Source organism: Dermacentor silvarum, chromosome 1, assembly GCF_013339745.2.
Source record: "Dermacentor silvarum isolate Dsil-2018 chromosome 1, BIME_Dsil_1.4, whole genome shotgun sequence".
Lineage (NCBI taxonomy): Eukaryota > Metazoa > Arthropoda > Arachnida > Ixodida > Ixodidae > Dermacentor > Dermacentor silvarum.
In genome coordinates this window covers 282392778-282417194 of record NC_051154.1, presented here as the reverse complement: position 1 = coordinate 282417194, position 24417 = coordinate 282392778, and the positions used below count along the sequence as shown (strand labels likewise).

The following is a 24417-nucleotide window of genomic DNA, read 5'->3' as shown; positions in this document are numbered from 1 at the left end:
TGGGGTTTGTCGGGTCTGGTTTTCTGGCCACTTTTGTCTAATAACTGACGATTTGAGGACTTCTACTGCACGTCGGACAAGAAAACTGGCGTCTAAAATAAGCCTGGAACGAAAATGAGGCAGGAATTTAGCGCATGGCTAAGTACGAAGAAACAATAAGGCTTAATTGTTACAAAAACGGCGAAATAAATTAAATCCACATGTGCCCGTTCACACAGCGGGCGCCTATAACCGGAACCTGAACTGTGGCTTTATTCAACAAACGGGTGATTTGTGGCGTTCTACTAAACGTAAAACAACAAATAAGGCCCCTGGCCCGTTGGATTCTGAGAATGTCTACGAAGCGGCTTGAAAAGTGGTTTTGGAGCATGTATTCCTATCGGTACACGCGTTCCGCGACACCAGCCACCCAGGTTGGACAAGCGACGTCAAGACGACGATAACAGCCAAAAGAAGATGCACCAGAACAGGGGTCGTATTCTGAAACGTTCGCCTAGGCGAAATCAGCATGCGCGCTGATTGGCTGGTTGAGCAAATTGAATGACGTCGGGCTCAACCACCCAATCAGCTCATCCAATTTTGCTAAAACAGCCAATCGGCGCACGCCTGAAAGCGAAAAAAGAAATTTCGCCTAGGCGAACGTTTCAGAATACGGCCCAGATCTCCACGCCGTCGATTCGATACATTTTCTTCACTAATGGGCCATCAGAAATAAACTGTAAACATGGACGCCGGTTTGCTGCTGCGCCTGCTTTAGCTTTGCCGGGAAGATTGAAGAGCAGCAGCAGACGACACCATTGTCGTCTGCTCGTAATGTAGGCTCCACTTGTCTTGACGTCGCTTGCCCAATCTAGTAGCTGGTGTCGCGGAACGCTTACACAAACACCGCGAACACCTCTGCAGAATTAGTGATAATGACCAGGGTTGCCAGGCGCTCAGAGACTGACCCGCCAAATCTCGGCCCTCATAACCGCCAGCCACTGTTTCTCCGCGAGGCTGCAAATAATTCGTACTCGAAACTTTCCCTGTTACCTAAATAAGGCGGTAACCACAAAAATAAAATTATAACAGGGTAATTTTATGCGTTTTCACTCGCTTACTATATTGTAACGTTGTGATGTGTGTAATGCGCGACGCGGTGCGGTGGATGGAGACAGACAAGAAGCAGACGACAAGGAATGCGCGCGCGGAGGCGAATTCCGTGTGGAGTGGAAGACGACAACGTCGAAGAGCGTCCGGCACGTGAACACGCGGCGCAAGAAGAGAAAATAAAAGGAAAAGGCATCCAATCAGAAGAAAACACGGAGCTTTGAGCGGCCAATCAGCAAAAGACGAATCGGCAAGAGCTGCAGAAAAGCGAGGCCCGCTGGCAGAAGAGAAAGAAGTGCCACGAGAAGGTGATCAAAGCCTGTGATCAAAGAATTACCTAGCAAAGTAGAATGTCAAGTTGGGCTGAGGCCGCAGACGAGCAAGAGAAGCTACTCTCGAGGCTCACTGGCAAGGTACGGAGAACGTTGTGAGAAACGGCAGTGCTTCGCCGACACTCGTTTTGCAGGTGTCCGGGGTTACCATCGATGGGTCCGGAGACGCTGATCCTAGCGGCTACCGCGAAGAGTCCGGCGGCGCTGGTAGCGAACCAGTACCTTCAGAACATGAGCCCGGTAAGTATTGCGAAGAGTGTTTTCGTGAGCGAGACGACAACGTGGTTACACTACACACTCCTCGTTTCAGTGGTCACCCCGGCGGAGATATCACTGATGCGGAAAATACTCCGGTCGCGTCTTGTGCACACATCACACGCTGTGGAGGTCCAGTACAAAGACCCCAAGTCGCCGCTGCACTCCATCACGACGTTTGAAGATTTGAGGCTGCGCCCTGAACTGCTGAGAGGCGTGTATGATTGTGGCTTTGACAAGCCATCAAAGATCCAAGAGACAGTTCTACCAATGTTGTTGGCTGACCCTCCACTGAACATGATTGCCCAGTCACAGAGCGGCACGGGAAAAACTGCCGCCTTTATTCTGGCCAGCTTAAGTCGAGTGGACGAGACGCAGCGGTACCCACAAGTGCTGATCCTGTCACCCACGTACGAGCTGGCCGTTCAGACTGGCAGCGTGGCCAAGAAGATGGCAGCATGGTGCCCACGTATCACCTTCTCCTATGCCGTCCGCGGAAATAACTGTGAGGGTCCTCCTCTTTTTGGCCATCTACTTATGCATGCATTGTCTGCCCTGCTGTGTTGCATAGTTCCTGCTGTATTGTAAGCCTTATCAACCCCCTATATGGGCCCTGGGATAAATTTGTTCAGTCGTTGATTGTGCCATATTAAGGCTGTACACATAGCAGAAAACATTCTGTCGAGCTTTAAACTGAATGTGGCTTATCTTTGCGTGCAGTTATCTGAAGTCCCTGCCATCTTTCAGCTGACACGTCAAAGTGAATTATCTTAAAACAGACATTAGCAGCCGTTCTCAAAATGTCAGGCAATGACAGCCTGAGGCAGAGGAGCAGAAATAGAAAATGACTGAAGGGAAATGTTAAGAAATGACAGCCTGCAAAGTGCCTCCCCAAAAAAGTTTTTAAAACTTGTGCACCAAGTGGTTAACCATGTGACAAATTAAAACAGCAGACTAATGTGTCGCTGGGCAGAGCGTTACTAGCTGACATTAACGACATTTGCAGCTTTCAGCATTCTAGCAATTCTGATAAGAGGGGATGAGCCTTAAGTACAGAGCGATATAAAATGTGAAGAAAATTGTGTGAGGGAGCGAGGGGGGCGGGTGGACATTATAAGAGCATTGTTTGTAAAGGAACAAATTAAAACAGTGTGTAAGCAAGCTAGTTAAAACTAAGTTATCTGCCATATTTGCTACAGTTAGCTTGAATGTAATGTATTTACACAATGTTTGGGTTCTGTTCGCACTCTTTGAAGCACAGGCACAAATAAGCTTGGCGATAAATGTATTTCGACAAGTATAGCATACTAATGTGCTAGCAGTGTATTATTAAAAGCAGTTTCAGAGTAAAGCTCCAATAATTCAAGCAGATACTTGGTACACAGCCATGGCTGAATGTCATTTATTACCTGTAAGTGAAGATGGTAGGCATTAATGACTTCTGAAGTCTTGCTCTTGGTAACCAGAGCTGCACCGACATTAATTTCAATCATTGCAGTGGCCCATATATGATATGCTTTATGGCTGTGGTCGACAAAAAATTGTGAGGAGACAGCATATTTATCTACATGTTTTCATTGGCCTCATGGTGTGTACTGAGGCTGTATTCAGGATCAATCACTTTTGGGATAACTTTCACTGATTGGCTAAGCCAGTTTCTTAACAAAACGTCACTTAATGCATTGAAGCACAAACTTAGCTGGAACGCCAATGCATTTCTCCGCAAAGTTCGGGTATTAATATCTCGAAACTGGTGTCATCCTAAGAATTAATTCTAAGTGGATCCGCCTTGCGAACTCCACGGCTACAATTTGTAAATTGCAATATGGGCCATGACATAATTAGTTAAAATGTAATTAGTGAATTTCTGTTAATTATTTGATTATGCATTTCAATTTTTGTGCAAGTAATGTCCCCCTCTTCGAGTAGACCAGCTCATTAACTAGAATTGGGCTATCTGCCACAGGCAACCTTAAATAAATTTTGAAAGTGTTCGCTGAAACACCCTGTATACATGCTAGCTATGGTGGGGAGAAAAAGGAATACAGACACAAAATTTTTGTAGCCCACCTTTTTGCTTGATCAGATAGCTGTCAACTACTCCGAATTATGCACAAAATAATAAGTTTGGTCCCCTGCTGTTATCTTTGCTGTTTTTCTCCGAACTTGTGGCTCATACCCACTATGAGGATTGGCTGTCCTTTCTGTTAAAGTGTGCAACACCCTTTGTACTTTTCACCTTCTCTCCCCTATTACCTCATCGCCTAAAACTTTCGACAAGGTGATCACAATGTGGCTTCGACTGCTGCATTGACCCACGCATCAGTGACACCCCCCCCCAAATTTTCATGATGGGTACAGATGACGTGTAAACACACCCGACATTGAAAAATATGGTGCGCTTTTTGAATTCGTCACATCAAACCTTCTCATTCATGATTTATTGCATGTTCAACATATTGAGCTGTCGTACCGTGATTACAGAGTTGCTGATTAATAGCAAAGCAACAAAAGGCGAGACGATTTTGGGGAACGATTTTGCATCAGTTCCCCTTTAATGTTGGAAAATAAGGTGAAACTGATTGTACTGGGACATTGGTGCATTCTATAAAAGACAAGTACTGGCTGCCATCGTCCACAATTTGTGAAGGTGATGTTTTTATACTTTTCAGACTCGCGAGGAGAAAAGATACAAGACCAAGTAATCTTAGGCACACCTGGAAAAATAGTTGACTGGGCCTTCAAGTTCAAGTTCTTTGAACTGTCACGCATCAAAGTCTTTGTGCTGGATGAGGCCGACATCATGATAGCCATGCACGGACATCATGACCAGTGCATACGCGTCCACAAGTGAGTACCCTCAGTGTTTATATTCTTCTGCACTGGCTTAATGGCTGTGCAGCATTTGCTTAGCGTTGCGTAATTTTTTTAAGAAGGCATGCTACAGCTTATACCCCTGTCAACCGAAACAACCTAAATGCACTTTGAGCGAGTGCACTTCACCCCGAGTTAGCGAAGTAGTGCCAAAAATAACAAATATATGTTGTGCTACTGACTCACCCATCGCCATCACCATCATTTTCAAAGTGCACTTCTCTTTCTCGTGTAGCAATTTGCTGCCAAAGTGCACTCTCTCAAAATGACACTAAATTAGCCAGTGTGACAGGGGTATTAAGGGGACATGTGGGCCTTTTACCGAAGATTTTTTAAAATCTTTATTCTTTGAGGTATAGCACTGGAAACTCTTATATATGTGTAAATCTTTGTGCTTATTTCAAATATGAGGTCCATTTTTGTTTATCTTTCTTGGTTCCAATTTTATGCTAGTGTCCTTTAAATATTTTCTGCACAGATTTGCAAAATATCCAATGCTTATATTTCTCAAAATAGGGTATCAATGACTTTTGTATGATTCAAGGAATGCTGTAAGACCAACCTTATTGCTCTATCTTACCTAGAACATGAGTTGTGTGGCTTTGAAGTTGAAACTCGAAGGAGTGTTTTTCTGGTGCTTATCTTTGAAGTCTCGCAACTCGTGTTCTAGTTAAGGCAGAGCAATAAGGCTGGTCTTACGGCACTCCTTGAATCGTACAGAAGCCATAGATACTCTATTTTGAGAAATCTAAACATAAGATATTTTGCAAACCTACGTAAAAAATTATTTCAAGGAAGCTCATATAAAATTAGAACCAGGGGAGAGAACCAAAAATGGACTACATATTCAACATAAGCACGCATCATTGCATATAGGTACAACTTGTCAGCACCATATCTTGAAAAGTAAAATTTTTTTTTCTAGAACCCACTTCCCCCCTTAACTGACATGTCCTGCTGTGTATAGTTACAGCACTATGCAATTCTAGAGCAGCAAGCGTTTGTAGAACTGTTCTCACAGGTGATTGGATAAGCTAAGATTTCATGTGTCATACAACTGTAAAGAAGGATGTATGTAAATGGCCAATATATACTGTATAACTTACAATGGTAGGGTTGTTTTTAAAAACTGAAGAGAAGCAGAAAATTAACACAACTAAATGCAGCTTATGCAGTGCCTATTTAGGTTTATAAATGCATCTGTTTTGCTTACCTCTTACTTTTGTTTCTGTTATATTTTGTGTGTTCATGATCAGAATGCTCATTTGTTGCACTGGTGCATCTTTCATTCTGTTTGCATAATTATTCAGTATTATTAAACACGTCTCTTAAGTCTATACTTTTCCCCCTTCCCAATTTCTAGGTGTGCTGATCTTTAGCAACCCACCACAGAGTGTCACAGTTGCTAGCTAGCCTAATATGAAACATAAATGACTGCTTAAGTAGCATCTTTTTGTTGATTAGTGTCCATTTGGTAGATCAGCGGTCACATTGCAATGTGTCATATGTCCTTGCAGGCGGCTTTCTCCCAGCTGTCAAAACATGCTCTTCTCAGCCACATATGGCAAGGATGTGATGGAGTTTGCTGAAATGATCATCTTCAACCCCGTGGTGATCCGGCTGCGCAAGGATGAGGAAAGCCTGGAGAATGTCAAGCAGTACTATGTGGTGTGCTCGAGCAAAGAAGAAAAGTTCTGGGCCATTTCAAACATCTACGGTGTGCTGGCCATTGGGCAGACCATTATATTCTGCCACACACGTCAGGAAGCTGACTGGCTGGCCAGAAAAATGACAGAGGAGGGTCATGCTGTGGGAATGCTCTCTGGTGACCTCACCATTGAAGAGCGTATTGCTGTACTGAAAGACTTCCGCCTCGGCAAAAAGCGTGTCCTCATCACCACCAATGTCTGTTCCAGGGGTAAGTCTTAAGTTTATGGCTTCTTCCATCACCATCGTCTGCTCTGGCCTCGCTATTTCTACTGCCTTTATCAATAGCAAGAAGGAGGGTGCTGTATCCCGATCTCCCACAAGCCTATTATTGCTGTCACACATGGCTACATCCTGTTAGCAAGTTCATTGTTTTTGATCGTGTACTTAGATTTGGTTGTCATTCATTGCATTCTTGACAATCCTTGCATTCTACTCATGCTAACATAAGGAGCAGAAACTTGGAGATTAACAAAGAAGCTCGAGAACAAGTTAAGGACCACACAGAACGATGGAATGAAACATCTTGGGCCTAACGTTAAGAGATGAGAAGAGAGCGGTGTGGATCAGAGAGCAAATGGGGATAGCCCATATTCTCATTGACATTAAGAGAGAAAATGGAGCTGGGCAGGCCATGTAATGCGTAGGATGGGTAACCGGTGGACTATTATTAGAGTTACCGAATGGGTACTGAGAGAAGGGAAGCGCAGTCGAGGACGGCGGAAAACTAGGTGGCGTGATAAAGTTAGGAAATTTGCAGGTGCAACTTGGAATCAGCTAGCGCAAGATAGGAGTAATTGGAAATCGCAGGGATCCTTTGTCCTGCAGTGCGCAAATATATGCTGATGATGATCGATTTGGGTGCACATTAACTCTGTAAATTCCAAAGTATTATACATATATGCTACGTTGAGTTTGATACCTCAAATTTTTGCTTTAAGCATAGAAACCTTAATGTATAGCTCATAGTAGCACTTTCAATAATGTGGACTAAGTCTTCCCAGTTGTGGATGGTTCAGCAAACTGGGCACTAAAATAATTACTTTACTAATTAAGCTTTAATTCAAATAAGAATTTACTGTTGATTTTTTTTTTGTAAGAGTTCACTTCCATGGTGGGAAATAAAGGCAGCAGTTTGTTATAATTTTCCTCCTCGATGTGGAACTGTGTTTGGGCATTACAGAGTTAAGCAATCCCAGGTAGCCAAAATTAATCTGGGTGCCTCCACTATGGCATCAATCATAACCAATTGCACAAATTTGCGATTTGAAACCCCAGAATTCAATTTTAGTTTCTTAACTATATTGTCAACATGGATTGCTATAGCTGTTATCCTCTATTCATCACCATAACTCAAAACACATCCTTGCATTCACTCTGCTTGCACAAGTGATTGTTCATTCAAAGCTGTGGGGTCTCCAAATGTGCTTTTGGGAGCTGCCCCACAAAGCATGTTGAAAAAGCAGTGTATCTGTGTGTGACTCGTTGCAAGTTTTATGTGATAAGCATGGTTAGAGCTCACTAAAGGTACATAAATCTGTTACAACTTTACTACTTGCAATTATATGGGATGCTTCTTCAACATGCTTTACAACTACATTGGTACATTACAGTAAAACCTCATTAATTCAGATTTCACGGGGCTGAAAAAAATTTACTGATTAACAAAATGTAAAATTATCGAGGGTATCAAGAAAACAAACAAATGCGTATTACGTCAACACGCATTTATTTACTGAATAAATCTGCAAATCCTGTTTTTATTTCACCCAAAAGCAGTGCGGAAGCAGCAATTCTCATCTCCCGACTGATTAGCGCTCGCAGTGGCGATGGCCTCACAACTTCCTTTGGGGCATTGCCTCTTTGCCGCGCATATCCCAGTTCAATTTTTTTTGCCGGTGAGCTGGTTGCCAGCAGATCGACTGTCCATCACAATGTAGCCTGCACTCTTCATCCTCGACAGCATCCACTGTGTTTGTGTAATTTCGTGTGCAGCCATTGCAGTAAGTCAAACCAAAACTACTGTTTGCCGCAACCACTGCGAACGAAACCGCTGTCACTGTCAATGTGATCTGGGCAGCGACCACGCAGTTTTGAAGGCACTCGGCCAACGTGGTGTTATGCATAGACTCTCCTTTAACAATTACCAGACAGATCTCTTGGCGGTGTGATCGTTCAGCCACCATGGAAATGATGGTTAGTACATGGATTTGTCTGATCTTGGTGCTTGTGGATTCAAACACACTTGTGGCTTTGTTTATTACGCTTTATCTACCTTCATTGTCAAAAATTTCAAAGCAATGTATACTTTTCTAAATGCAGAAGACTCTGCAAACATGCCTAATTGCTACTAATTGTAGCGGTTCAGCCTGTCGAGGTGGTCAAATCGAAAGGTGCTGGCTTGCCCATGAGAAACTTATTAGGGTGTTTTATGCTGATTATCAATGCGTGAGTCTGTGGTGTAATGATTTTAATGTCAGTCTTCTGTGTTTCAATCTTGCCATCGGACAATTTTAATAACAATTATTTCATTATTTATAGCCGTACTTCACTGAAGTATAGAAATTCACGAAGCCAGAAGGACAAAGTATAGGCAAGTCCAAGTAACTAACCATCATTCCAAGGCTGACTGAAGCGCCTGGCTTGCAGCTCCTGTATACACTAGTGCTAGAGTTCCCTCTAGTAATTATAAGAAACTATGATGTTTTGAACGGCGCGAAACACAGGGATAAAGGCTATGCAGGCGCAAATAAAATCAAAGCGTCCCGGTGTTGCCTGTCCATGTACGATTTCTGCTGATGACTATGGCAATGCGGAATCTGCCGCTTCGTTTCGATTGCAATATGGTGTGTCAATACATTGTTTCATTGCTAATTTCAGTAATGTTGACAGTCATCGTGAGATGGGGTTTTGCCGGATGTACTTGGCTTGGCTCAAATTTATGTAAAACACAGCAAACATTAGCAGTACACTAGTCAGTGTCATTATTCTTTTCCTGGATCTCTTTCTCTTTTTCTCATTGAGAGTTATTTGGCTTTGCTTTGTCCAGTTCCCAAATGTATGTTTTTGCATCTATGTTTACTTACTTGTAGGCATCGACGTGGAGCAGGTGACCATGGTTGTAAACTATGACCTTCCTGTCGACATGAAGGGCCAGGCCGACTGTGAAACATACCTGCATCGCATTGGGCGCGCAGGCCGTTTTGGCAAGTCTGCAATTGCTGTCAGTATGGTGGAGGGCAACCAGAACTTGGCAGTCCTGAAACAGATTGAGGAGCACTTTGGTAAGTTCAATGTGTCATTGTATGCCATTTCAGCTTTGCTCGGTTGGGTGCTGCCACATCGAAAGCACTTCATAGGCTCTCGATAATTTTTTTATTAGTATGTTGCAAATTTTGGCACAAAACTACCGTACTAATACAGTGCCAACGACTTCTGACAATCTGTTAGCCTAACTGACATTACACTGGCTGAACACTGCTTCTGTATTAGCTGGGCATTTGAGCATTGCATCGTTCATGTTCTTAAAAAAAATTAAGAAAGAAAATTTAGCATGCTTCTTGTAAGCTTGAAAGCATGGCACGTTTCCATGCTTGGCACGAGCTTGGAGTTAAGTTGTGTTCTGTGACTACAGTCAAAAATGTCTGCAAGGTAATGTAGTTGGCTTGTGTGAATGTTCAATATTTTCGAATAGTAGGTATTGTACTATTTGGTATTCACTTTGGATCGAATTTCAGTATTCCGAATTTTCTAATTATTCTGAATAAACAAATATAAATTTGAAAACATTTACAATCTACAGTTTTTACAAGACAAGCCGAAGATGAAGCCTCCACGCTGCTCACTGATTTTTTTATCCAAGTTTCAGATATCGTACGGTGTCTCACTCGAGTTGTTGGATGTCATTTGCATGCATGACATCGGAAATTGGTGCCATTTAGGAAGCCTCCCGCACGCACTACATTCTCGCTTTCTTTGGTGAAGTAGTAGCTTTTTGGTAACCAAGACCAAACCACAAGTTTGGTCACTAGCACCTGATGCAGTGCTGAAATGCCTAACGGGCAAGACAGCGTAGTCGTGATGAAAATTCGCCGCTCAACTGCGTGGTGTCAATTCTGGAGCTGTAGCGCACACCTCGCCCAACTCCCACCCTACTGATCAGTGGTTGTAAATGCATCTTTAGTGATAGTCATGCCAGGCATAGCTGACTTTCTGCTGTCATGTGAATGTAACACTGAGAAGCTCAACTTGATTGTCTTTTCTTGCAAACTTTAGCCTAGTAAATGTACAGTAAATTGGTGATACAATGGAATTTGGGAAAGGAGGCTTGTATGACAGCCTGTTATGTAACACTCTTCTCTTGTTCTTGGCAGGGCGGCCAATTCGGAATCTGGATACAGAAGACCTTGACCAATTGGAAAACATTCAGCAGTGAGCAAAAGAACCAACCCACCATGGTCTCCAGGAAGTGCTTCATTTTGTAACTACTGCACCATTTACACCTTGGCCATTTGTGACCCTGTGAACTTGCTGCGAAGACTTGAAGAGGAATAAACTTTTTGTACAGCAGATTTGTAAGACCTAGGCCTCCCTACCTAGATGACTGCTTCGAGCCCTTTGGCTCTGGTGGCATCTTCAGCCTGCTGGATTGCCTTAAGTTGGTCTTCTGGTGCAGAGTTGAGCAGCGCAGTCTCCCACTGCTCTCTGGTCTTGTGTGTTTTATTCTGTGTGGGTGTCCCAGGACAAGCCAAAATCATATGCTGTGAGTCTGCCCTTTCGTGCCAGAATCTGCATCTATCGATGTAAAATTCAAGGTAGTAACGGTGGTAGGCCACGGGGTTCGGATATGTGTCTGTTTTTAACAAGTGCCATGCCGTCACTTGTCTATACTTAGCGAGGAGTGTGCCAGGAGGGGGGGGGCCTTTCCCAATTTATAGTTTTGGTGATCTCGGTAAAGCTCTCTCCGTTCCCAGTATTTGCATGTCACCTGCTCGGTTCGTCACTTCTTGAGCTAGGTTGTGCCATATCTCCTTCCTGGGAAGGGAGGAGTGTGCGGGTGCCCATATAATGTAAACATCTTGATCTCCACAAAAGTTCGATAAAATTCTTAGCGGCGAGATTCTTTCTTTGGCATAGTTGTTGACGGCGGTCTTGCCAAATGCCAGTGCTAAGGCAGCCTCCTCCGCCACCTCCGCTTTTCCTGTTTTTACAGTGCCACTAACTCTGCAGTCACCCTCTATACTCGTAGCAACTGTCGACATACTCTGTATATTTGTGTACTCCGCCACGTCCACATAGACCACGTCCCTGGCACTACTGAATCTTTTGTGGAGAGCTCTTGCTCTTGCGATGCTTCTATCTTTGTTAAACTCTGGGTGCATGTTTCTGGGAATTGGGGGTATTGAGAGATGTTCCATTATTTTCCTTTGGTTGTCTCACTGCAGTCCGTGCTGGGCTTCGTAGGTTAATTATTCTGACGTCATATAAGATGTGTCTGCCCATCAAACTCTTCGTTAGTCTTTCATACTGCACCACTCTCTGGGCTTCAGTAAGTTCGTCTAATGTGTTGTGCACGCCGAGCGCTAGGAACCTCTCTTTCAAGGTATTTGGTGGAAGTCCCAAGGCTTCCTTTACGCCCCAGACAACACCAAATGTCCTAGGGACATTCCAAAGAAGTACTAAAGTCCCATGTCCAAAAAAGAAAGTCATATGGATGTCCCGTGGACATCAGCGTTCGGATGTCCACTAAACATCCCAGAATAACACATGAATGGGCATCCTGCATGCAAGACATAAATATATATATGTGCTTATTTCAGTTGTCTTTATGGAATGACGCACATTTCAAATGATCATTGTTTAAAACGATGTTATGTCCTTATTTACTGTAATTTTCCATGTGAATTTTGCCATGCGGGCACTTATTAGCGAGCGCAATATGCACTGCAACAATATCACGCGACAGGCTACGTTAGTCGTTTATTCCCACATTTATTTACCTCAATATTGTACACTAAACTGGCTCAACGTACTTACATGCTCCGTTGGCCCACGAATAAGTTAAACATAGATACATTATTGGGGATTAAAACCATCCGTGTGACAGACCTGCGTGCATGCTATCCGCTTGCAGAGTTCTCCGAGAAGCGATGACCAGTTTCGGTTTCAGTTCTTTGAATTTATCCTTTACTACATAACAAATTCTAAATAGGCAGACAAGAACAATAGAACAAACCCTTTATTATTAGTATTTAAAATAACGAATAGCTTTTTACTTTTTTGTTATATGTTCGTTATGTACGGCGAGGCGGCTACGGCTTATCTGTCTGCATAGGTTGGCAGCTGCTTCGGTAGGTGCCATTGTGGTCGCATAGGCAAAGCATAGGTCCCATGGTTTCACTGGTCGCGCAATTTCTTGGTGTTTTTTCAAAGTTGGGCTTGCGGATCCGGTCTGTGTTTCAGTCGAAGGTAAGTGTTGTCCTTTGCTAACTGTTTTTGATCAGTCGGGCCTGTGGAAATACGTGTGATGGCCTTGTTTTTCACCTTTAAAGCTTACGCTTGGCAGGAAGCGCCCCATGGAAAGTGAATACGAAAGTAAGTTAACGTTGCATTTTTCATTCCTTCATGTTCGTAGCGTTAGACTGCTGTTCTTAAAGTGCACTCTGGTGACATACTCTGAATGTCACTCGCATAAACAACACGGCACACGTCAATTTACTGGCTATTGAGAATGTGAATGAGAAACACAGGCAAGCAGTACGCTATAGTTGCACCAACATGGCTTCCATGTCGAGAGCGACTGCCTACCGTCGCATCAGCCACGCCGTGCAGGCCGATGTGCATGCAATATTGGCAGCTGCTGGCGAACCTAATAACGCAGGGAATCCTTCTGGTGTCGCTTCCACCTCCTTTCGGCCAGTGGAAGTTCCCGAACCATCTCTGAACCTTTTGCTTGGCCAAGTTGCGAGTCGTGGCATTGGTGGCGGGGCACAGGCATTTTGCGATGTGGACCAGACTGGTGACAGCATTCATAGCGATCACAGCTTTCCCGTGGAACCCAAAAACTTGCTTGACAGGCGCCAAAGAAGCCTTAGGCAGCAGGATACCGTAACGGATTCTAGCACAAGCACTTTGTTGAAAGTACTGGACTTACATCATTGAAAGAAGACCTGCGACAATGGAGCTTAGAATTGAGTTTATCTCACGATGTCGTCACAAATCTTTTAAAGGTTTTAAAGGTTCTTCGCTCGTATTCTTGCTTGCATGAGCTGCCAAACAGCGCTAGGGCACTTTTGTCGACACCGAGAGTGGCAAATGTCACACTGACTGACTCTGGTCAGTATTGTCATTTTGGCTTGCGTGAAGGGCTTCACTAAGCTCTCAGACATGTTGTTTATCTGCCTGATCCTATTGTTATCCACGTAAATGTGGATGGACTGCCACTGACAAAAAGCACACGAGGTCAGTTCTGGTCTATTCTTTGTCGTGTGTAAAACTGCAAACCAAGCAAACCATTTCCAATCTGTCTTTTTTGGCGAGTGCAAACCATCTCAGGCTAATGTGTTCTTGCAGCCATTCATGTGTGACCTGAAAAGCATGCTCCAAGAAGGCCTGACACTTGAAGCAAAACGTTTGCAGTACAGGTAGAAGCACTAATCTGTAACGCGCCTGCTAAGTCATACGTTCTTGGCATCAAAGGGCATAATAGTTACTTCAGCTGCTTCAAATGTGTGACTGAGGGAGATTTTGAGCAAGAACGAATGTGCTTTCCTGAATTAGATGCGCCATTAAGGACAAATAACAGCTTCCACAAAGCAAAGCAAGAAGAGCACCACACCACTTCGTTGGTTGCTCAGCATGTTTCACTTGATTACATGCACTTAATCTGTCTTGGCGTGGTACGGAAGCTCCTGCTACTTTGGATCAAAGGCGAAAAAAAATACCGTATTGGAAAAGATTCAAGAGACGCAGTGTCACAAGCAAATTCAAAAATGAAGCACGTTGTACCAACTGAATTGTCCAGGAAGCCACGAAGATTGTCAGAGCTTGATAAGTGGAAGGCCACAGAATTTCGCATGTTTCTGCTGCACACAGGCCCTGTTGTCTTAAAATTGCACATTGCACAGCACCTAATAGACAACATCACGTTGCACTGTGCTGTCAGCCTGCTTTGTAGCCCACAGCATTGCAGCCAATACTTGGAGTACTCCAGAAAGCTTCTGAGGCATTTTGTTGAGGTATACATCACCTTGTTTGGTAAGCATGCAGTATCACACAACATTCATGGGCTTATTCATGTAGCAGATGATGTTAAAGTTTATGGGCCATTGGATCACTACAGTGCATTCCCATTCGAAAACTACATGTGTAAGATAAAGAAATATGTGCGAAAACCCAAAAGACTACTGGAGCAGCTACACAACCACATTCTTGAAGAACGTTCTTTCAACAAGCCTTCACCTAGTAGCTCAGCCCAAACTCCATCCAGCTGGGACATCATTTTCATAGGTCTAGAACGTGCAAAGCTGAAAGGAAAATGAAAAAAGGGACCTTTGCCACCTGGATGTATTGGGCCGCAGTACAAAGCCCTTGAATTTGATTCTGTTACGTTCAGACTAGGCAAAAGGGGCTCCACAAGCATGCTTGATGATGGCAGAATTATAAAGATAGAGAATATCGCACTCTCTGAAGATTGTGAGCCTGTAATAATTGGCAGAAAATATGAAAAGTTGGAAGACCTGTAGATGTATCCATGTAGTTGCTCACTATTAAATATACATCTGTCATCCCAAGCTTCTGCTCTGCAGTTCTGGCCTGTTTCAAAAATCAAGGCGAAATGTGTTAGGCTTCCAGTTGGCAAAATATTTGCAGTCTTTCCATTCATGCACTAAAAGTGACTGCTCTTCAAAACATTTCTGCTACTGTGTGTGCGTGTGTGTCTGTCTGTGTGTGTCCGTCTGTCAGTCTGTGTGTGTCTGTCTATCAGTGTCTGTCTGTCTGTCTGTCTGTCAGTGTCTGTCTGTCTGTCTATCAGTGTCTGTCAGTGTCTGTCAGTGTATGTCTGTCAGTGTATGTCTGTCAGTGTATGTCTGTCAGTGTATGTCTGTCAGTGTCTGTCTGTCAGTGTCTGTCTGTCAGTGTCTGTCTGTCAGTGTCTGTCTGTCTGTGTCTGTCTGTCTGTGTATGTCTATGTCTGTCTGTCTGTCTGTCAGTGTCTGTCTGCGTGTGCGTGCGCTTTAGCTTGAAACGCCAAGGTCATGCACTGTGGGAACTTTTCTCGCTTCATGGTATATGACAAAGAATGTGGTCATTGTCTCTCACGAAGGCTTCACAACCAAGTTCACAGGCTGGTATGTCTTTTACTATTTTGACTGTTTTCATCTCTGACTTTCCAAGTTTAGCCTGAAGAAATTTGGGTTAACCGTAAGCTATACGATTGTCTACGTGGTAATTTGACTTTATTTCTAATTTCATAGAAAGTTGACTTTCACTGCCGTTCAGATTTTTCAGCTGTTCATTTGCCTATGTCTAGGAGTAAAGCCACGTGCTGCAAGAAATTGTAATTGCTGCATTGTACTCTAGTTAGGTTGTTGTTACGCATGCTGCAATGGCCGCTGTGCAATTGCCAAGCATACGGGCCAGAATAGTGGTCCACCCTAAATTGTTTTTTGTCATTTATGCTGTGGTAGCAATTAAACTGGTGTCATACTCAAAAGTTAATTAACCTTTATGTAGACTTTTGCTGGGGACCACTTGTCACACCATATTGCGTCTTCACTTTATGCATACTGTGGAGCATTATGCTTAACTTCACCAGCAGCTCCTAACTTGGGAGCTAGTTATGTTGACCTAACTTTCTATATACAGCTCCAGTACAAGGACGAAATCCATTTTCTTGACTGCAGTATCTGCTAGACTATCACACTGCTGGATGCTTCATCGATAGGCTCAGCAAATTACAGTACCATATTATGTTTGCTTCAAGGTTTCTAAGCTGCCCTTTGAAGACAGCTACTCTAATGTAAGAATTTCGCGGTGCAAAGTTGTTAGCAAACTGGTGCAGAATGTTCATAATGCAAAATTACAGGACTAGGTTAAGCTAATTACCTATTCTCCTACAGCCTCTTTGTTTTCTCACCAGCCATGAAATGATGCCTCTGTGTTGGCACATAACGTTTGCTTTTTGTACATTCTGTGGTCAGGTGGAGCGTAACTAGTAGAAGCACAAGTGCCTGGTATGTCTTTACATGCATGATTGCAGTTTATTGTTACTTTGTATACCATATTGTAAACAGTTGTGCACTGGAGTACTGCATATTATTTAGGTGCATTGTAAGGATTGGGGGGGGGTGTATTCTGTAAGTGTCCATATAGTGGACACTTACACAATACCCCACCCACTTCCCCCACCCCACTCCCAGCTTGTGCAACTCTTGTAAAAAATTTGAGACCACTTAAAGACTACCGACCCTTTTTCGAATGAATATCAGTGGAAAACATAACAGTACATAACACCAACACTTTGTATGTCATGCATGCAATTTATTGGCCAATTAAACGATTTGCTGGTCTCAGCTAGTATATTTAGATTTTTGTTTGCTTGTGCATTTTGCTGCCAGAGTGTAAGCCATGGTGTGTTTGTTTCAGATGCTTTGCAAGGGTCTGTAGCTGCCCACGCCGAAACTCCTAGCTTATACATGGACTTGCAAACTCGTGGTAGTCATCATGTGATTTACATCTTTGTGCTGCTGTTATTCACTGATCCTAGTTTGTTTTTTGTACATTTATAGTCACGTGGAGCATAACCTATGGTCTGTTTTATGTTCAAGTTCAGCATACAGGTGTTACGTCTCAACTTGGGGCAGCGTATAACTTGGACCTTCCCCACAAGGCAGCCCGTTTCATCAGCGTCGCCCAGACGGCGACAGCGCCCGACACCGGCCATGACGAGTTGACCGGATTGAGGCGAGAGGCCAACTTCCAGGAATTACTACTGTGGGAACGACAACGATCTCGGTTTCCTAGATGACCATGCAGTGCCAGCGAATGCAAGGGCGAGGAGGCAACAGTAGAGGTGGTGTTGGGTAAACAATACAACCCAACTGATTGGCCGCACCAAGGTCAGCAGATTCCGCAGTCGAGTCTCCTAGGGAAGACCAAGGGATTAAAAGCGGAGACCGCTGGTGCAGTGGGAGGGGGTTGACGTGACCTGATACGAACTCAGACGTTGAATACGCTTCTGATGGAGTGGGCTTCCATGCCAGGGGCCAGTGTAAATAATGTAAATTAAATCAGTTTCCTATTTCCTACTACTGGATGCATTCATCGATGGGCTTGGTAGATTCCTTGGCCCAAACGCCACCTCGAGCCGCAATAAACTGGTTGGCAGCGGTGAGATGAAGAAGGCAGTCCTCATGATCTGGGATCGGTGCACCTTGGAACCTTCGCAAGCTCGAGAAATGGCGTGGAGTCTTCGACGACTCGAGGAAACTGGAATGAAGAGCAAGCAGCAGAAGGTGGCAGGCCTCACGATCTGGGATCGGCGGACATGGGAATGTGGCCCTGGGAGACATGGCCTTCGCAAGCTCGAGGTTGGGTGAGTGCTTGAGCGACTACGTTTTGCCGGACAATAAGGACAGAGTTCTGTCGGGCAATTAGCTGTGATTGAGTGCCACAGGGTGTGCGGTCAGTACAGGGAAAGTTGTAGTGGGCTCTCGAAACGCATGGATATTAGAGTGTTAAAGAAAGAGGAGCTGTTGCTGTTAGCAGCAGAGCTCGGTATGGATATTAGCCATAAGTTGAGAAAGCCCAAAATTCGTACTGTGATTGACGAAGTGGGTCTCAAGGAAGATGAGCTCACGTATGCCTGGGAAAAGATACGTCGTGAAGGAAAAAAAAGGCGGAAAAGCAGGATCGTGAGACAAAAGAACGCTAGAAAAAAGAAAGAGAGGAAGAGAAGCAGCACGAAATTCAGATGGAAGAAATGCGACAGGAAATCGAGCGGCTTAGAGTTCAACAGGCAGGGTTTAATCTGCACAATTTTAAGGAAGGTGAAAACATTGAATGTTTTCTGGCCCTTTTCGAGCAGGTGTGCACAGAGATAGAGCTCGACCGTGACTTTTGGCCTCTTAGTTTATTGGGAGTGTTACACAGTAACGTGTCCTGTTGCTTAGCTCGCATTTCCGATGAAGACTTCAGCAATTACGATAAAGCTAATAGTGCATTACTCCGGCATTTCGGTATTGCTGTTGAGCACAAGAGGGAAAGCCCTAATGACGTTCAACAAAGCGCAAGGAAAGAGGATGAGACACCTGGTGCCGGAGACGTAGTTAAACCAGAGGAAGAAATCGTTCCGATTTCTCCGACCGAAATTCAGGAAGACAGACAGGCATTGAATTGCGACGATCAAAGTGTAAAGGAAGCGGATGAACCATCTGGCTCAGGAGAAGTAGTGAAGTCAGAGGAGAAAATTTTTCTGATTTTCCCGACCGAAATTAAAAAAGAGGTTCAGGCGCTGAGTTACGACACTGAACATAGTGCAAAGAAAGCGAAGGAAACAGCTAGCTCCGGAGACAATGGTAAGTCGAACGAGGACATCTTTCCAATTTCCCTGAAAGAAATTCAGGAAGGCGGTCAGGCTGAGGAACCGCCAACTGAATGAAAGAAAAAGCACTCGGAAATGAGCACCAGTAAGAGTGCCAAGAGGCATCGCAAATTCAGGAATGCGGCCAAAAGGGCAACGCGGCCGATTAACTCGAGAAAGCCACTGAACCCTGTGGGGAGCACATTGAAAGAGTTAGTAAGGCGCATTTGTCCTATCGAATGTTTTCGGCCAAAGCGCGTCCGAGCCGCCGGAGGAGAAAGAAAAGAAAGGGCCGTTTGGCGGGAAGGTGGACAATAGGCAGGGGGCAATTATGTTCCCCCTCGTGGAGTTGTCGAGGTGTACAAGGCGTGACACCGAAGAGCGAGGCAGTGAGGCGACGCGAATTCATCATACAGGACAGGGAATTCGAAGTGTGATGCCTACAAGGCATGCATTGGCCTGTACGTACAGTGTCAGGGGTCAGCAGAGAGGGTAATGACCTGAATGTCATTTGTATTCCCTGGTTGACAAGACAGGCTTTCAGACTGCGCCCACCTAATGTACGGCTTAAAGATAGACTCAACCGCGAGCTATTCAGAATGAATAGCTCACGGTTGAGTGAATGAAGGGCGAGAGGCCAACTTCCAGGAATTACTACCGTGGAAACAACAATGATCTGGGTTTCCTAGATGACCACGCAGTGGCAGCGAATGCAAGGGCGAAGAGGCAACAGTAGAGGCGGTGTTGGGTGAACAATACAGCCCCTCTGATTGGCTGCACCAAGGTCAGCAGATTCCCCAGTAGAGTCTCCTAGGGAAGACCAAGGGATTAAAAGTGGAGACCGGTGGTGCAGTGGGAGGGGGTTGATGTGACCTGATACGAACTCAGACGTTGAATATGCTTCTGATGGAGTGGGCTTTTGTACCAGAGGCCAGTGTAAATAATGTAAATTAAACCATTTTCCTATTTCCTACTACTGGATGTACTACTCAATGGGCTTGGTGGATTCCTTGCCCAAACGCCACCTCGAGCCGCAACACAGGCCAGTATCCACATCTCTTGCTATAACTACAAGGTCACACACGAATACACACGTGATCGGTATGCAATTCATATGCAATGTTATGTTCTTATTGTTGCTGCAGTTCAGTGTTTGCTTTCTGCTTATGCATTCTGTGGCGACGTGTAGCGTAAACCATGGAGTCTTTGTTTTAGATGCTTTGCACAGGTCGGAAGCTTCCAGCTCATTCACAGAATTGCAAACTCGTGGTATGTCATTTATGTGGTACACATCATTATGTTGCTGTCGTTCATTGTTTCCACTTTCAGATTTTTTTAACGTTTATTACATTATGGTTAAATGCCTGTGGCATGTTTTATTCTCAGGCTCATCGAATATACCAGTATCTGCATCCCTTGCTGGATTTACAAGGCCACACACGGAACAACACGTACTTGGTATGTCATTCTTATGTCACATTGCTATGTTTGTTATTTTGCTGTAGTTCTTGACATTTATATAGTTTTTTTTAAATGCAATCAGCATTCTTTCCCTACTTCAGGCAATTTGAGCCTGTCTATCTAACTATCCTCTTACAACTTTGTTCCAGTACTTTATGCAGGCCTGCTCCGCCACATGCTGAAGTTGCCAGCTTCACAGAATTGCAACCTCTTGGTATGTCAAGCATGTAATATAAATTTTTGCTGGTTTTGTTCACCGAATCCAATTTTTGTATGTGGACATTTAATGCACTACAGTCAGGCAGAGCATAACCTGTGGTGTCATTTATATTCAGATTCATCGTACAGGCCAGTATCCACATGTGTGACTGGAGCTACAAGGTTGCACGCAGACCCACAAGTGCTCGGTATGTCGTCCACCTTCTATTTATGGTTATAGTTAATAGGGTTCAGTGTTGTGGGAGTTTAATGTTACCAAGGCCAAGTTTTCAGTATTTTATCTGCGAAGACCGATTTGTGTTTTCTGACTCCATATTTACTTGAGGCAAATGATTTTTTTTGTATTCTACATGTACCATTGACATTTGTGATAACATGTGCCCAGAAGTGCGAGAGTAATTCCATTAGCACTAACTTGGATTATTCTTCTTTAAAGCATATTGGAAACAAAAGGTGATATCCTTAGCACTAAATAACTCTATTATTGATTTATCTTGCTGGCTTCATGACCGAAAAAGTAATGGCAGAACACATGTCACGATAACTGCTGGTGGTAATGCGATTAGCATTCAAGCAATATAGCAGCACATTGTATTGCTGCAGTCGCATTAATTTAAAATCTGTAGTGGCCATTTTGAGACTTTCGTTGGTTTGGCTATAGGTGACATACAATGTCTCCGGTATCAGCTTGCTCTTCTAAGCACTTGCCTGGCAAGGTTGCCCATGATCATGATGGCATAATGAAGTCTGTGTGACGATGATGTAATGACGAAGAAAGAATGATGTCGATGGAATGAGTAAGGCATTGTGATGACAACAGCATGGCGAGAAGGAGATGACAATTTAGAAATGAGGACTATGGTATAATGATCACAATGTGACGACTATGGCACGAGGACAATAGGATGATGCAAACGCATGGTGATGGTGGTGTGACAAAGACAGTACAGCAACAACCGCATGACAACGATGGCATGTCTACGACAATAGGATGACATGTTTGAAGTGATGATGAAAAACAACAGTGTGATGACGATTGCATGGAGGCAATGGTATGTCAACGACTGTGTGATGACAACATGGCGAGAGTCGAATGAAGTTGGAAGGACGAAGATGGAATGACCATTATGGCATCATGATGGCAATATGACAGTTATAATTAAGTGTCCAATCATTAAGTCACGGAGATAGCCAACTTTTTTGTTGGTCAGTGAACTGGTGGTGAGCTGACACTAAAAATTGAATGTCTGGCGTTTTACATGCCGATAGCAGGATATGATTAGGAGCTAGGCACACCTTAATGGGGGGCTTCGGAAAAATTGTGACCACCTGGGGTTCTTCAACGTGCACCCAATGCATGGCACACAGGCTTTCCGTCTCTATGGGAATGCATCCGTGGGGGCCAGGAATTCAACTTAAATGCGACCTCGAGCTTAGCAGCGCAACACCAAAGCAGCTAAGCCACTGCAGCGAGAAGCGAGCTGACACATGAAAGCCCTTTATAATGCAGTGATGCATAGTTGCCTTGACCGAAAAAGAAATTGGCTATCTCTGTGAGTGACAGATTACACACTCTTGTTTCATTTTCCTTAAGGACACATGCCTGGTTTTAGCACCCTCTTCTTGATTTTCTAAAGCTTCATAGCAACCAGGGCCTAGTCCAGTTGTCTGTTTCTCGTCCCGTTCGTCATTCTGTTTTTCTGTCATGAAGCCATACAAACAAGTCGCGGTTCAGAATTTCTTGAAATCTTGGTGGCTGTCCAGTCATTATTATTATATCTGCGTTTTACTCTTCAGCATGCATAAAGAAGCATTCACATGTTCTCTGTTGAATGCTGTAGTGTAAATGACAAACAGCACGTTCTGAACGCTCCATCTCTTGAGCAATACTTTCAAGATGGTAATTGCACAATATTGCTAACGAGAGACACATTCTGCCAGGGGCAGAAGACAAAGAAGACGGTTCTGTCGGGTGCTGTTGGATGTCCACCATCTTGGCTACTGTGTCTGTGTAGTGTAAATACAGTGTATATAGTCCCGCCTTGTGTCGTTTTACGTAACATCTTTGTGGTGGAGGTGCTGGTGGAGGTGTTCCTTTCACTTGTGCTATGTATTAGCGTAAATTGAAACGCAAATGGCATAGTGCATAGCTTCTACAGTCTTCCTCGCCTAGCTCTGGCTTCACGATAATAGTGTTAGCGTGAGTATTCATTACCCACCCCTATGCCGCAGCCATGCAGCACGTAGGAAAAGCTTTTGTGTGTTGCCACTGGTGCACTATCTTTTCTCAATGTCGTCGCGATGGAGTGACATCATGAGTCAGTGCCGCAGTTTGTCACTTCTTCCTTCTTTATGAGTGTACCCCATCATTTGAGCAACAACGGTTGCTAGCGTGCAAGTTAGGAAAGTATTTGTGGTCCGTGGCATGGCTGCAGCATTGGACTAATCGTGAATCCTTGCTAGCGCTTTTATCGCAAGGCGAGTGCTAGGTGACAAGAACTGTAAAGAAGGCACGTGCTTCACTGTTTGTGTTCCACTAATGGCTGGTAGTACATTTAATAATGGTCATGACTGTATTTTTTTCAAATTGTTGCCACGTCAAGTACCGTATTAATACAAAAATAGGTTGAACACAAACATAAGTTGACCCCTATATAGTGAAATCACTGAAAAAAATTATAAATAGAACTTGAATATAGGTCGAGCTATATCTTTCTAGAAAAACAAAGCACTTTGAACATGACACACCATTATTTGCCTTAAGCTCGGCTACTAAATCTCGCTAGTTGATGCCACAAGCTGTATCGCTGTCTGAAATGGCAGAGAAGACATCCTCGACAGACGCTTCACAGGCATCTTCGGCACCCCAAATGATGCCATTCGTGTGCCGTCGAGTGCGTTGGATATGCAGCATTCTTTCAAGCCAGTCTGGATAGTCTCGAGACTGGCCATGTGGCAGGCGTAATTGAGGAACTCGAATAGCTTGGTACGTTGGCTAGCCTTGTTCCCAAATATGGTCGATGGCTAATTTTGGGTAAGATTTTCAAAAAAAGGTCTACCTATATTCGAATAAATGTGCTAGTTTCTCATCTTGCAAATAGCGGTGACCTGAAAATTCACATAATAATAATGCCATTAATTTTCTTTTTCAGCCTTCATGGAAAGGATCTTACACATACTTAATGGCATTAAGCAGATCCAGCAGGCCCATTCACAATATCTTAATGAGCTGCTCAGCAATGCAGACAGTGCTTCGTCGCACCTTTGTCACCTCCCTGAATTGCCTTTTTCGGATGCGGCAGTCTATTTTTGTAATTTTGGCAATTTTATGGCTGTAAACTCCCTAATCATGTTGCTTCATGACCTAGATTCAGTGTGAAGTTGCCTGCCTTGTAACTACAACATGCTGTAGTTACAAGACAGATTGACGCTGATGTTACTTATGACACTAAGTCTGATTCATGGACATGCTGTAGAATCTTGCATACATTAACTGTTTGACAATTTTAAAGAATTTAAGTATAATACTAGAAGCCAGTTTGCACTTCTCTATTACCAAAACATCATTTAGGTTGCGAAACTTTCAATGTTTACTGTATGTTTCTTCGTTTCTTTTTAACAGAAGCACATGGCTGTCCAAAGATGGAACTCAATGAAACAGAAAATAACACGCATACTACAGTCCCTCCTGAGCTGGATTGCTGCAATCAGCTTCAGCTGGTTTGGTGCAAAAGGAAAAAAAATTCTCCGAGCTGCATCTGTGCAAGCTTATGTGTGGTGAGTTACGTGCAGCAAGACTGACATCACTTAGTTATTTTTGATTTTGATGTCAAGCAGTATACCTACTTTACTTCGACTGCTTTGGCAGAATAGACTCCTTATTGCCTAGTGTGATGG

At 43.8% G+C, this 24417-nt stretch overlaps 1 protein-coding gene across 1 annotated transcript; it reads left to right on the top strand.

The window, feature by feature from the left end:
- The first annotated feature begins 1736 nt into the window (after window positions 1-1736).
- On the top strand, window positions 1737-10740 carry LOC119437178 (DEAD-box helicase Dbp80-like). Its single transcript, XM_049660346.1, has 5 exons — window positions 1737-2181; window positions 4349-4526; window positions 6068-6468; window positions 9350-9541; window positions 10631-10740. The coding sequence occupies exons 1-5, from the start codon at window positions 1758-1760 to the stop codon at window positions 10690-10692; spliced, it is 1257 nt and encodes a 418-aa protein (XP_049516303.1). The 5' UTR covers window positions 1737-1757; the 3' UTR covers window positions 10693-10740.
- The last annotated feature ends 13677 nt before the right edge of the window (window positions 10741-24417 follow it).

Excerpts from the sequence above, each read along its gene's own strand:
- LOC119437178 (XM_049660346.1), top strand. The coding sequence starts at position 1,758 with ATGCGGAAAATACTCCGGTCGCGTCTTGTGCACACATCACACGCTGTG. Across the intron at positions 4,527-6,067 it reads CAGTGCATACGCGTCCACAA|GCGGCTTTCTCCCAGCTGTC; the intron begins GTGAGTACCCTC and ends ATGTCCTTGCAG. Across the intron at positions 6,469-9,349 it reads CACCAATGTCTGTTCCAGGG|GCATCGACGTGGAGCAGGTG; the intron begins GTAAGTCTTAAG and ends ACTTACTTGTAG.